This window comes from Microcaecilia unicolor, chromosome 7 (assembly GCF_901765095.1).
Source record: "Microcaecilia unicolor chromosome 7, aMicUni1.1, whole genome shotgun sequence".
Taxonomy (NCBI): domain Eukaryota; kingdom Metazoa; phylum Chordata; class Amphibia; order Gymnophiona; family Siphonopidae; genus Microcaecilia; species Microcaecilia unicolor.
The window spans coordinates 13,659,713-13,673,491 of NC_044037.1; the positions used below are offsets into that span (position 1 = coordinate 13,659,713).

The 13,779-nt window shown below is 46.7% G+C and overlaps 1 protein-coding gene across 1 annotated transcript in view; it reads left to right on the forward strand.

Annotated features, from left to right (window-relative positions):
• Positions 1–9,301: 9,301 nt before the first annotated feature.
• Positions 9,302–13,779, forward strand: part of SLC16A2 (solute carrier family 16 member 2) — a 199,744-nt gene continuing 195,266 nt past the window's right edge. Inside the window, exons 1-2 of the mRNA XM_030209813.1 lie at positions 9,302–9,367; positions 10,922–11,022. Coding sequence (XP_030065673.1) covers positions 9,302–9,367; positions 10,922–11,022 — 167 coding nt within the window. The remainder of the gene's footprint in view (positions 9,368–10,921; positions 11,023–13,779) is intronic.

Sequence of the window (13,779 nt, forward strand, 5' to 3'; positions counted from 1 at the left end):
AGTTTAGGGACAAGAAAAAAGAAGGCAGCGGACCTAGTGGATTCGTAGTGTGTGATCCGAGGGGAAGGAAGAACAAGGCTGGGGTGTATTACTTCATAATAATGGAATTGCAAAGCCTCCGCCAATTAGAATTCAGCGATCGTCTGTGATGATTAACTGGCACCTGCAAAATTGTTTCTAATGCAAATCTCTGAGATCTGATTCATCGCTGAATTTAGACTGTTCGTTTTCCATTTGACCCTCACTGTAACTACAAATTCTGTGTATGTTTGCATATATAATCAGTAAATGCCAGCACTAACCACCACTGCTAAGCAGAGAGCAATGGGAGAGAATGTGGTTTTGAAAAGCACCGTGACCATTTTCTGCCCACATGTGGAAAAGCAGGATTTGTATGGGAGGGCAGAGGACAGGAAAGAGGTGGCGTTTTTTAAATTTTTCTTCTAACAGAATCCTATATAATAATTTGTACCTCCAACGTTCCATGGCTGTCTGGGTTCGTGATATCTCCTGACATCAGCCAGCCTCCAGCGTTCCAATCCCTCTCACTGTCCCGCCCTCGCATCAAAACGTAATGACATCAGAGGAGGGCAGAACAGTGAGAGGGAAGGGAACGCTGGAGGCGAGCTGACGTCAGGAAGGATGTTACAAAAGGAACATTACGGAAGCCAGCCAGCCAGAGAATATTCAGGTACAAATCGCTGGACATGGAGGGGAGGAGAGAATCGAGGAACATCGAGGCGAGGGGAGGGCAGAGGACAATAGATGGATGGGATGGGAGGAGAGGAGAGACACGGGACATGGATGGGAGGGCAGGGAAGAGGAGAAGGGCTGGTAGGGGAGGGTAGGGAAGAATCGCTGGACATGGAGGGGAGAGAGAGAAATACGCTTACACGAGAGCCTTCCTAGGGCCCGTTTCATTGTTGACAAAACGGGCTTGGTTCCACTAGTAGGATATATTTCCTACATTGTGTTCCAAAGAAAGATGAGTGAGATAAAAAGGAATTAATTCTATTCATAGGCTCTCTTGTGGTTTTACTAACATCCCTTTTCTTAAGGGGGCTGTGATTTGCAGCCCTCCTTATGTCAAATGTAGACTTGTGTGTCCTAGAATCACTGGATCTGGCCTTCTGGGACAGGCCAGGTTCTGCCAGCAGCAGACATAGACAATCCCCTTCCTCCAATGTACTAGGGAGGGTTACATGCATGGACACCCATTGTAATGGGGGGGGGGGGGGTCTGCAATATACACTTTACAAATCTCAATCAAATGAATGTCTCTGGTCAACTGATCCCTACGGAAAGGGGAAAGGTCTAGGTTTAACCTTCTTAGACTGTAGAGATAGTGTGGATTATAAATTGGTTAAATAAAATTTAAAAATTCCTCTGATAACAGTGGGAGGGATGAAGGAACAGAGCACCTGAGACAGAGAGAGAGAGAGAGAGAGAGAGAGAGAGAGAGAGCAGGAAGGATTTGGGAGAATGATGGAATGAGGACATTCAGTAGAGGTAATGAAGGATAAGCAGACATGGCAGTTTTAGGACACAATGGGCGGTGAAGGGGCCGTGGTTTTTGAGGATGGAATGGTAGGGCAGAGGAGCACAGCACAGGGGTGGTGATCTAGGTGAGGCTGGAATAGTGCACAGAGGTGAGGTGTGTAAAATGGAGGGGAGAAGTAGCCTGGGTAGGAGTGAGGTAGTGGTGACGTTGGAGGAGCAGAGAGAGAGGAAGAATGGAAAGGGAGGGGGTGTAGGAGAACAAGTAGACTCTGCGTTGAGTGGCAAAAAAATCTTGCACCAGTCCTTCCGCAGCTACACAAGGGACTTTGCAGGAGGGGGAAGAGGCTGGGAGAGAAGAGAAACTAGGGAAGCAGAAGACCCTTGAGATGAGAGATAAAGAGGCAAACTAGGGGAAGGGAGAAAGATCAGGAGGAAAAGTGATAGAATAGGGAAGAGAGGTAAAGAGCCTGTGGGGAGAGGGGAGAACAGAACTTTCTCTGCCCCAATTTGACTGCCCCTTTCGGACCGACTGTTCACTTGTCTTTTAGATTGTAAGCTCTTTGAGCAGGGACTGTCCTTCTATGTTAAATTGTACAGCGCTGCGTAACCCTAGTAGCGCTCTAGAAATGTTAAGTAGTAGTAGTAGTAGTATTACATATAGCAGTGATTTAACCAGAGCTGAGATTGTGATGTCATAATGCCTCATTCCACCAATGCCTAAGAGCCAACCTCATCAGTGATGTCACAATGGCTTGATTGTCCTATATTTGTCTCACTCTTATCTATTAGATTGTAAGCTCTTTGAGCAGGGACTGTCTCTCTTTGTTAAATTGTACAGCGCTGTGTAACCCTAGTAGCCCTCTAGAAATGTTAAATAGTAGTAGTAGGAAGTGATTGGACTGAAGGATCTGTGGTGCTTCACCATCTGTCCTGTTTTCCAGGGCCACGGAGAAGGGATTTCGCAATCCCAGCATAGCATGAATCCAAGAGCAGAGAGTGTGGTCCAACAATCCCCTTCCTGGGCTCAAAATCAGACAACAATGACAGCAGGCAAAATTAAAAAAAAAAAAAAATACATCTGCAGTGTTTCCCAAGTTTCCACTTGCTGATCATTAATCTCAACTATAGTGCGCAGCCTGACTTTCCTGCAGCTGGTGCTCCCTGCCCTGCCCTGTCATGGTCAGGATAACCCAGGAAGCCTGTCTAATAAGATCCAGTTAAAGTTCTCACATGTCTCTTGTTTCTTGACTGTTGTTTGCAACGTCCCTGGCCATGCTACAGTGCCACCTTTTAAATAAGGTGCTATCTTCCATCAGAAATCTGTTATTGTATAAATAAACAATTATACAGGCAACAGCTGGGCCTGAATAAAAGGCAGATGGGGGGGGGGGGGGGGATTTTTTTTTAATTCAAACTTCCTTATTCAGAGAAGGTTTTGGATCCAAATAGGATTTGTATGGGCTATACTGAAGGACTGATGTGCAAGTAGAAATTTCAGCAATCAACTGGGTGATAACAGTGTGGGTAATTCTGGTAATTTTACTACGGTGCGCAGAAAAATGGGCTGCGCTAGTGCAGGTGCACGTTCTGGCCTGCCTCGCCGCTGCCACCCTTCCACCGCCACTTCTGCCCCGCTGCTGCTGGAAGTACCTTGGCTGGCGGGGGTTCCCAACCCCCACCAGCTAAAGCGTTTGTCCTGCACTGGTCTCACTTTGCCCGGCACCCTGTCCTGTTTTTGCGCCATGCATGCTCGTGAGCATGCGCGAGCATGCTCAGTTTCATTAAAAGAAGCGTGCACGGTGCTGAAAACAGGACAGGATGCCAGGCAATGTAAGATCAGCACAAGACAAGCGCCTTAGCTGGCAGGGGCCAAACCGGAGGCCCCAGAGCCAATTTGGGGGGCCCAGTTCCCCATGGCCCCCCGTAGCTACGCCACTGGGTTGCCCAAAGTTAGGTGCTCAATTTTAGTTGGAAAGAGAAAGTCTTCACAAGCTTCGCTGCAAGGATAAAAAGTCTAGCGGTATTTCGTTGGATTAACTGATTATGTAGGAGGCTAAGGTTTGCGAACAAGGACCCCTGAAGCAGGCACTTGCTAAAACACAGCTGTGTCGGGTCAACAATAAAATTAAATAACCAAAGTGTGTCTCCAGCGACATCATCCTCCAAATCTCAAACCGTTTGAAAATTCTTGGGGTCACGCTGGACAGCCATCTGTCGCTTGATAGTCAAGTTAAGCAGATTACGAAAAAAAAATGTTCTTTTCTTTGTGGAGGCTTAAACGCATCAAACAGCTCCCGCCAAAGGATATATTTCGAACCCTGATTCATTCTATGGTCTTAAGCCACATCAATTACTGCAGTGGAATTTTCACTGGTTGTACACACTCTATATTCTGAAGAAGCTCCAGACGGTTCAAAACACCGCAGCCAGACTATTTTTTGGAAAGTCTCGCTTCGACAGTGCCCAACCTCTTCGTGTGAGACTTCACTGGTTTCCCATTAAGGACCATATTGATTTCAAGATCTGTGCCTTAACTCATACGATCATTTACAGCGAAGCACCAGTTTATATGTGTGATTTGATTGATTTACCTGCTAGAAATTCCTTGGTGTCTTCTCGAACTTATCTTAATCTGCACTATCCTTCCTGCAGGAATCTAAAATGCAAGACAATCTACGCTTCTTCCTTTTCGTTCATCAGCCCGCGAACCTGGAATGCTTTGCCGAGACTCCTGCAAGAGACGCCGGATCATCAAACGTTTAAAAAAATACTAAAAACGTATTTGTTTAGTAACGCCTACCCTGAAGTTAACAATGCTCTTTAAACCCCTTTTTCCCCGTTTTATTTGTTTACCCCCATTTTACCCTCTGTCAGCTTCCCTTTTGTTGCTCCTGTATTCCCCTCCATATTCTCTTATGTTAGCTACTCTGTACTTAAATTTGTAACATTTTTTTTTTTTTTTTACTGGAACAATTTCATCCTGTTGTATTATGTAATTTTCTAGTAACTTTGTTAGCCACATTGAGCCCGCATTAGCTGGGAAAATGTGGGATACAAGTGAACCAAATAAATAAATAAATTATCCCTCTAGCTGTCTCCACATTTTGCTGTTTCTGTTCTCTGCAAAACATTTTTGTTCTTCCCTTGTTTATCTTCCGAGGACCCCCGCAGCCAGTTGGGTTTTCAGGATATCTACAATGAATATCCCTGAGCTAAATTACATACATCTGGTGCATGCAAATTGATCTCATTCATATTCATTGTGGATATCCTGAAAATCCACCTGGCTGTGGGTCCCCAGGACAGCTTTGGGAAACCCTGCTATTACTATGGACCTCAGTATATAAGGGTGTCACTGTGCTGTTTGTGGCTAGAAATTTATGCCAGTTCTGGCTTGAGAAGTCTAAATGATGACAGCTGTAGAAACAACAGAAGAGGGACTTGAGGACAGAGACCCCTGAGAATATAGCCTGACTATGGGAAAAGCTGCATCTTTTGTTGCAATGCAAACAGATGGACAATGGCAGAAGAAATGAAGCATCTTTGGGAAAGGAGACCTAGGAATAAGACCTTTAGAGGGTGCCACACGTATCTCAGAAGCCAGCCAAAGTTGTTGAGGAATATCCACTCTTCTGATAAGTTTGGGTCAAACTCAAATTCGGAAGTTTTTAAAAAGTCAGTCACTGTTTGAGGTGTGTTCATGGACTAAAAGCCATTTCCACATTCGCTATGATTAAATATTTCTTTAGCAAAGGTAGCAACCGTTTTTCTTTTTTGCGTTCTCTTTTTTGTCTCCGCAAAGATGATAACCCTATCTGGTCGCCTAGATTGAGAGGACAAAAAGGTGCCTGTGAGGGGCATAATCGAATGGCGCCAGCGAAATCGATGGCCGGCCATCTTCGGAGCCCGGCGCCGGCCAAATCGCTTGCTGGGTTTAGATGAGATGGCCAGCTCCATTTTCCAGCCATAATGGAAACCGGACCCAGCCATCTCAAACCCAGCAAAATGCAAGGCATTTGGGCGTAGGAGGAGCCAGCATTTGTAGTGCACTGGCCCCCTCACATGCCAGGACACAATTTACACAATTAGCTTCCAGGTGCATAGCACCCTTCCTTTGGGTGCTGAGCCCCCCAAATCCGCCCCAAAACCCACTGGCCACAATTCTACAGCATTACCATAGCCCTAAGGGGTGAAGGGGGGCACCTACATGTGGGTACAGTGGGTTTGGAGGGCTCACATTTACCACCACAAGTGTAACAGGTAAGGGGGGATGAGCCTGGGTCCGCCTGCCTGAAGAGCACTGCACCCACTAAAAACTGCTCCAGGGACCTGCATACTACTGTCAAGGAGCTGGGTATGACATTTCAGGCTGGCATACAGGCTGGCAAAAAATGTTCTAATTTTTTTTGTGTGGGAGGGGGTTGGTGACCACTGGGGGGAGTAAGGGGAGGTGATCCCCGCTTCCCTTCGGTGGTCATCTGGTTAGTTGGGGCACTTTTTTGGGACTTGGTCCTAAAAATAAATGGACCAAGTCCAGCCTGGTGAATGCTCGTTCGAGCCGGCTTTTTTTTTCCCATTATAAGGTGAAGCTGGCCATCTCGTAACCACGCCCCACCCAGCCCCCTTCCCACCTTCGCTACCTTACCAAAGAAAAAGCAATTGGGGCCGGCCCAAATCGGCTTTCAATAATACCGATTTGGCCGGGATCAAGAGATCGCCGGCGATCTCCCGATTTGTGTCGGAAGATCGCCGGTGATCCCTTTCGAAAATAAGCCTGTGTGTGTCCTCTATTAATGACTAGCACAGAGATCATGGGTAAAATGAGCACGTGGAAATGTACATAAGTAATATGCATGTAATTATAAGTGCACTCATGATTTGCCCAATCTCAATCCCTACATCAACTGTATGTGCAAGCACAGTCATATTTTCAAAGCACTTAGACTTTGTAACCAGGTACCTCTCTTGTGCAGCCAGGGATAGAACAATCTCCTCCAGCCACAGGCTCCCGGTACAATGAAGAAATAGATGTCCACCAGTAACTTCAATCTTAAGGACTTTTATTCCATGCAGGTTTCTAGTACATAGTTCCAATAGCAGCATAGCACATACCAGGATTCAACACAGGCTTCAGTCTGGGCTCTTTATCCAGTGCACAATAAACAGTAATTCAATTCCCAAGACAAACAGTTCTTTCAGTTCATCATCACAGTTCAGTCACCAAGCAGCACTTTCTACCTTCTATCCTCTTTACCTTCAGGAGAGTTCAATATTTTAGGGACTCCTTCTACCCAAGGGTTTTCCCCTGCATCAGCTTCACAGTGAATTCAATACTTTTGGGACTTCCTCTCACCCAAGGAATCTCAGCCTGCTTCAGTACTTTAGGGACCTCCCTGCCCAAGGATTTTCAGCCTGCAAATACTTCTCTCCTTCTGCTCCTCTCTCCTGAACTGAACTTCTGGGACTCCTTCCCACCTGCCTAATCAATCCCTGGCTTCAGCTACCACAACCAATCATTCTCCTTCCCTTACCTTCCTCACACCCAAACCAGCTGAGTTGAGCCTTAGACTAATGAGACCAATGATGAGCTCCTGCACACAGGGTTTCCCAACTCTCTTTCCGCCTAGTGGCAGCCACTCTACACAACCTGCCAGCTTACACCCATGTCTTCCCCAATTGCAGCTAGGAGTCCAGTCCGGGTTCTTCATCTCACTCTCTGGCTCCTTGCCTGCAATGCCTTCTGGGACTTGTATTTCAGACTGAAACTGCCTTAACCCAACTATCCTGGAGGTGACTTTATCACAACTTACAAAGTTACATAGAAGCCTATGGAAATTTGTAGGTCTAAGAGCTTTGAAAATGAGCCCCTCCAGTAGCCTGGGATACTTGTTTGTATTGGCACATATGACCAAAGATAGAAACATAGAAACATGACAGCAGATAAAGGCCACATGACCCATCCAGTCTGCTCATCCTCTGTAACTCCTAATTCTTCCTGTTCCTAAGCGATCCCACATGCTTATCCCATGCCTTTTTAAATTCTGGAACAGACCTCGACTCCACCACCTCCACCACCCTTTCTGTGAAATAGTACTTCCTTAGGTTACTCCTAAAACTGATTCCTTTAACCCTTTTTCCACAAGTACCTTGGCAAGGTATCTCCATGCACCTCCACCTGGACTCTTTTCCAAAAATTATGAAAATATTTTTACCCTTCCAGAACTGCACCTCAGGTTAAAGGAAATGGAAAAAAGTATTTAAGACTCGCAATCATTCCTTCTGAGTTGTACGAGATACATCAGTGTTTGGTCTCACACTGGTTAAGCTGAAAACATATGGGAAGAGCCACACGGAGGTGGAGGTGTACTGGATCCCCACGGACTGCAGTTCAATGTAGAGCAGAGAGGGAGTAGGGAAGGTAGGCTCTTTCCAATCAGTGAAGGAGACGTATGGATGATAAAAAAAAAAGCAATTCAGTATTGCATTCATGTACTTTCGCTCTCTCTAGTGGGCTCACACTCTATGGTTTGTACGTGGCATGATGGGAGGTTGGGTGTTTCCCCAGGATTGCATGGAGAAGTGGTGGGATTTGTACCTAGTTCCTCAGCTCACTCTCTAACCATTGGGCTACTCCTCCACTCCCATGACAGTTAGGCTCTGTCAGTGACACAGTAGGGGGGGGGGGGGGAAGAAACTCAAAATGAATAATCTGACAGTAGCACAAATCAGAGCAGGGAACAGTGAAACCTGAAGGCTCTGATGTTGACCCCCCCCCCCCCCCCCCCCATCTCTCACTCTTTCTCTCTCTCTGTCTTTCTGTCCCTCTCTTTCTCTCTCTCTCTCTCTCTCCCTAGTGGTTAGTGCAGTGGACTTTGATCCCGGGGAACTCAGTTAAATTCCCACTGCAGCTCTTTGTGACTCTGGGCAAGTCACTTAACCCTCCATTGCCCCAGGTACAAATAAGTACCACTTTGAACGTGGTTGCAAAAACCACAGAAAGGCAGTAAATCAAGTCCCATTAACAAGATTCCATGCACAGTCTCAAAGAGTAGCAACATTCCGTGTAGAACCCCAAAGAATAGCAAGATTCCGGAATCCCAAGGAGTGGAAGAGTAGCCTAGTGGTTGCTGCTATTTGAGATTCTACATGGAATGTTGCTAGTGGAGGAGTAGCCTAGTGGTTAGTGCAGTGGACTTTGGTCCTGGGGAACTGAGTTCGATTCCCACTGCAGCTCCTTGTGACTCTGGGCAAGTCACTTAACCCTCCATTGCCCCAGGTACAAATAAGTACCACTTTGAATGTAGTTGCAAAAACCTCAGAGAGGCAGTATATCAAGTCCCAGTTCCCTTTCACTTTTGTCTTTGTCTTTCTCTCTCTCCCTCTCTTCCCCCCTCTCTCTCTCTCTCTCTCTTTCTTGTTCTCTCTCTCTCTGTCTCCCTCTCTCTCTCCCCCCCCCCTCACTGCAGGAGTTTTGCTTGAGTCATCCAGTTCCACATGCACAAACTCCCACTCCCTCTATTCTGCTGCAGTGTTTGTTCCTCCACAAGGCACTGCTTGGGTAAAATGTGCTGATTTTTCCAACCCTAAGCTGTCTGTAGTTGGTGTTATGTTTTTATTGAAAGTACTGTAAACTGTGCAGGAGCAGAGGCTTTATCTCACTGTGCAGCCTGATAGTCGAAAAAAGATGAGCTCCATTTCCGTGAAATTTAAATGTGCTCTGGGTTCCTTTGCACCCTTAGCTAAAGAACGCACAGAATTTTTCATGTGTTTGCACTAGAAGTCAATTGGAGCCATTTTGACTATGACGGCCACTACAGCAGGAGCCAGCGATGAACCCTCCTGCCCCATTGACCCTCAAGCCCCTTGGGTGAGTCAGGGTCCTAATGGAACAGGGTCCTCATTTATGGAAAAGGCCCCTGGGAGGGGGGGCATGGGTTTATGGGTTTCTTTAAAATGTTCTATATCACCCAATCTTTGACATAGGTGTAGCTGGTTTACAAATTAGGAAAGGAACGCCAGTTTAGATAAGAAAGACACTCAAACAAGACCAAATGCCCATAGGAATTTTATTTATTTATTTATTTTGCATTAAAAGTAAAAGCTGGTGACCAATCACAGGAAAAGAGCGTCGGAACCACTGGGCCACCAGGGATCAGAGGTCCACTCAGAGGAGGAGGTCCACAGGGCCTCCGATTTGGGCTAGTGGGCCCTTTAATTTATTGGCGTCACTAAGGGGCCTTTTGACTACGCTGTGCTATAAAGTGGCCTGCGCTATAACTAGCGAGTGGGCTTCCTGCCCGCAGAGGCCACTTTTAGTGAGGCTGTAAAATGAATGCATTTCCTATTTCTCCCATTAATTGGACACGTGCTAATTTCCCAATTAGCGTGCGGTCAATAGCGTGGGAGCTCTCCCGCACTAACCACGCGCTACTCGGTTAGCACACGGCAATGTAGCAGCGCTAACCAATTGGCGTTGGGCGTGCCTACTCTCCACTCCCAAACACGCCCCCAGCGCTAAAAAAGAATTTCTATTCTTTAGCACGTGGCTAGCGCACGTCGAACACAAAACGACCGCAGAACATCTCAGTGCGCCCCGCGGTAGTGGATTTTAACCCGCGATAAGCATGTGTCAGTGGTTTCCGCAGCTTAGTAAAAGGACCCCTAAGTTTTCTGTCCATCGGCTTTTGAAAAAAATAACTTAGGCTCTTGAGATGTAATTATTTATTTCAGCAAAAATGGGCACACAAAAGCTTTTTATTTTCCATTTATCTACAGTAATGAGCTGCCTGCATGATTCTGCTTTACAACAACTCTGCAATACACTTTCTTGGAAACCAGACTTTGTGCACAGGTTTTGCGTTGTGTAACATCCTTTTGCCAAGTGATTCACAAAAGTGCATTCTTCACAAAAAAATACCACAAACACTTGAACTTTGGAGCGTTTGTGTTTTTCCAGGCAGGGACGGACTGACCGTTCGAACAACCGGGCAGTGCCTGAGAGCCCAGAGGCTCTAGGAGGCCCAGAGACTCTCCCCCCTTGCTGTCACCGCTTCACAGTACAGTCCCCCACAGAGGCCTGTAGACCACCAGGGCCCTTCCAGGAGCCCACTGAGGCTCGGGGTACTATAGTGTGCGGGGGGGGGGGGGGGGGGCGACAGGTGCAGTGCTAGTGGGGACTGTAGCGTGTGGGAGGGGGGTGGCAGCTGAGGTGGTAGTGGGGGCTGTATTGTGTGGGAGGGGGACGGTGGCAGCACAGTTGGGGGGGCCCCAATAACCCTTACTGCCCAGATGCCCAAATCACTGTTAGTCCACCCCTGTTTCCAGGTGGTTTGTGCTGCTTGTTGTGCAAAGTGTGCTTTAGTGAGGTCACTTTGCACTTTAGTACATTGAATCTTAAATATATTCCACACATTGGGTCTAGAAAGACCAGATGAATGGTGATGAGGCAGCTGGTGGAGCTCATTCTTCCATCTATCCAAAAGAAGACCTACATGCCACTGAAGCTGAGAGAGGGCTGAACAGGTAAGCAAGCGGAGAGGGGTGGGGGGAGGGGAGGGGAGGAATGAAGCAACTACCAATGGGTAGATGAGGAACAGTCCACGTGATTGGAGTGGTTAAACAATCCAGCATATGAAGAGTTAAAAACAGCCCACTAGGGGGCACTCCAGGAAGTTACATGGAAATACTTTTAAAACAAATAGGAGGAAATATTTTTTCACTCAATGAATAGTTAAGCTCTGGAACTCATTGCCAGAGGATGCGGTAACAGCAGTTAGCGTATCTAGGTTTAAAAAAGGCTTGGACAAGTTCCTGGAGGAAAAGTCCATAGTCTGCTATTGAGACAGACATGGGGAAGCCACTGCTGTCCCTGGGATTGGTAGCATGGAATGTTGCCATGATTTGGAATTCCGGAATCTTGTTACTCTTTGGGATTCTGGAATGTTGCTACTAATTGGGAGTCTGCCAGGTACTTGTGACCTGAATGTTGGCCACTGTTGGAAGCAGGATACTGGGCTAGATGGACCATTGGTCTGACCCAGTATGGCTATTCTATGTTCTTATGATAGGATGCATCTCTCTCCCCATACTCTCTAGGTGAATTATGTGTTCTGTATTAGTGTACATCCATAGAGCCCCCCACCAAAATTAGAGGGTAGATTGGTATGGTGTGTTTATACAGCTAATACTACACATCTTTTTTGGTGGGGGGGGGAGGGGAACAGGGGAACTATTAACTCAGATATGTAGTCCCCCATAGAGAATTCAGGTTAAAAATCTATTAGTAGCAGCAAGATGCATCTCAGCTTCAGTGTGGAAAAATGTATTCCTCCCATTCTATGAGTCCTTTCTATATTGCTTGCATTTTCCCTTTCTTTCTTGTATAAATCATCTTGCTTTTCTTTATAAATCTGAAAATGGGGGAAAAACTGGGAAAATGGCTTGCAGATAGAAACGGAAGTCCAAACAAAAATCTCAACGGCTGTTTTGAAAAAAGCTCAATCACTGCTATTGTCTTTCATGAGTGTGATAACTGGGCAAACATTTGTCTTTTTTTATTATTGGAGATAATGCAACTTTCTATCAAGGACTACAGAGTCAGCAGAAGGAAGCAAAACCCCACCTCTCAAATGCAGTTCCCTGCATTGGCTCAGGGACAAATTTCCTGTGAGTCCTTCAGGGATAGGAAAATGAAGTGTACCTGAAAGTAATTCGCCTTGAACTACTGACAAAGGTGTGAACTAGATCCAAAAACCTCTTTCCCTTCCCTTCCTTCTGGCTGCAGGGATTGCATTTGTCTTTCCTGTTCAAACACTCTTTTGTAGGTTTACTCAGATGGCGGGAGATAAGGTTGTCCAAGATTATCTCTACCACAGGGTAAAAAGGGGTGTGTGTGTGTACGACTGACTATCATAGCAATCTAAAACTTGTCCACAAAGTAGGAAAAAGCAGGCTCCATTACTTCTTATGTATATTTATGAAGCAGATAGGAAAATTCAATAATATTAATGCACAGGCCCACAGTACATAGCAGTGTCTGTTTGTGTGTTTAGACAAGATTTGTTAATTTGTTTTTAACACTAAGTGCTAGCATTACTGTTAATGACAAGGGAAAACAGCTGCCATTTTGTGCTTTGTTTGTTTCCTACTCTTTTAAAAAGGCATGGCTTCCACGTGTTATCTCCAATTAATTCAAATCCCTACTGTGACAATACCTGCTTTCCCTGGTCTTCCAGGAGGGATCTCGGCACTGTACCATCTCCTTCCAGACCAAGAAAGGTCATTTCTGTCTGTTTTCTCCAAGCACCTCTACTAATTCAGTCAGTACGTTTCATCAGGTGCATAAAGTGAACATCAGGATATGGGTAGATATAAGGAAGATGCACGGGGGAGGAAGACAGGTATAAAGAAAAAGCGGTCTGATATTCAGCCGATGGCCGACGGCAGTTTTTTTAAACACATATAGGCCGGGGCCCGCACTGTAGTGGATATGCATGTCCCTCCTTCAAAGCCTCAAACACACTGCACCAGCTCTCATCCCCCTCCCAACCCCCCAGCACTCCTTGGTGGTCCAGTGGGACGATGGGGGCTGGAGCGAACCCCACTTACTCCTACCCCTAGGGGCTCCATAGTAAAAATGTCCACTGCAACCTCTAGCAACCGTAAGACTTCCACTAGAGGTCACGTGGCAACCATTTCTACTATGGATCCGATAAGGGCAGGAATAAGTGGGGGGTCACTCCTGCCCCACTGGATTACAGAGAGAAAGGTAGGCCTTTGGGTGCCTTCTCTAACTTAGGAGGTGGAGGGGGCTGGTTCTATGTGGTGAGATGGGGTTTGGGAGGGGGAATGAAGCTGGTGGGTGGGAGGGAGTGAGGGATGGAGATTGGAGTTCACCAGCATGGGAGGAAGGGAGGGCAGGACAGTGTTGCAGCCCAAACCCAGAAGTTTTGTGATTGCTGGTCGATATTTTCAGCGCTGGCACCTGCGTAGCTTAACTGGAGAAAGAACTGCTTTTATTGTGGTCCTACAAGCCCAATTAGCTACGTGGGCTCCTGCACTGAATATTGCAGCACCCGCATAACTTCCAGCTCCTCCCTGGCTCCGCCCCCTGTAACACACCTCACCTGCTCACTTGGGACACGGCCTGACAGATGGGCAGTTTTCCCACCCAATTGGGCTCCTTTCCGCGACCCGCTGCAGCTTTTTCACACCGCGGGCGGGTTGCGGGATTTTGGGCGGCAGCTTGTTGCCCCGCCGGCGGTTTTTTCACCCGCTGCA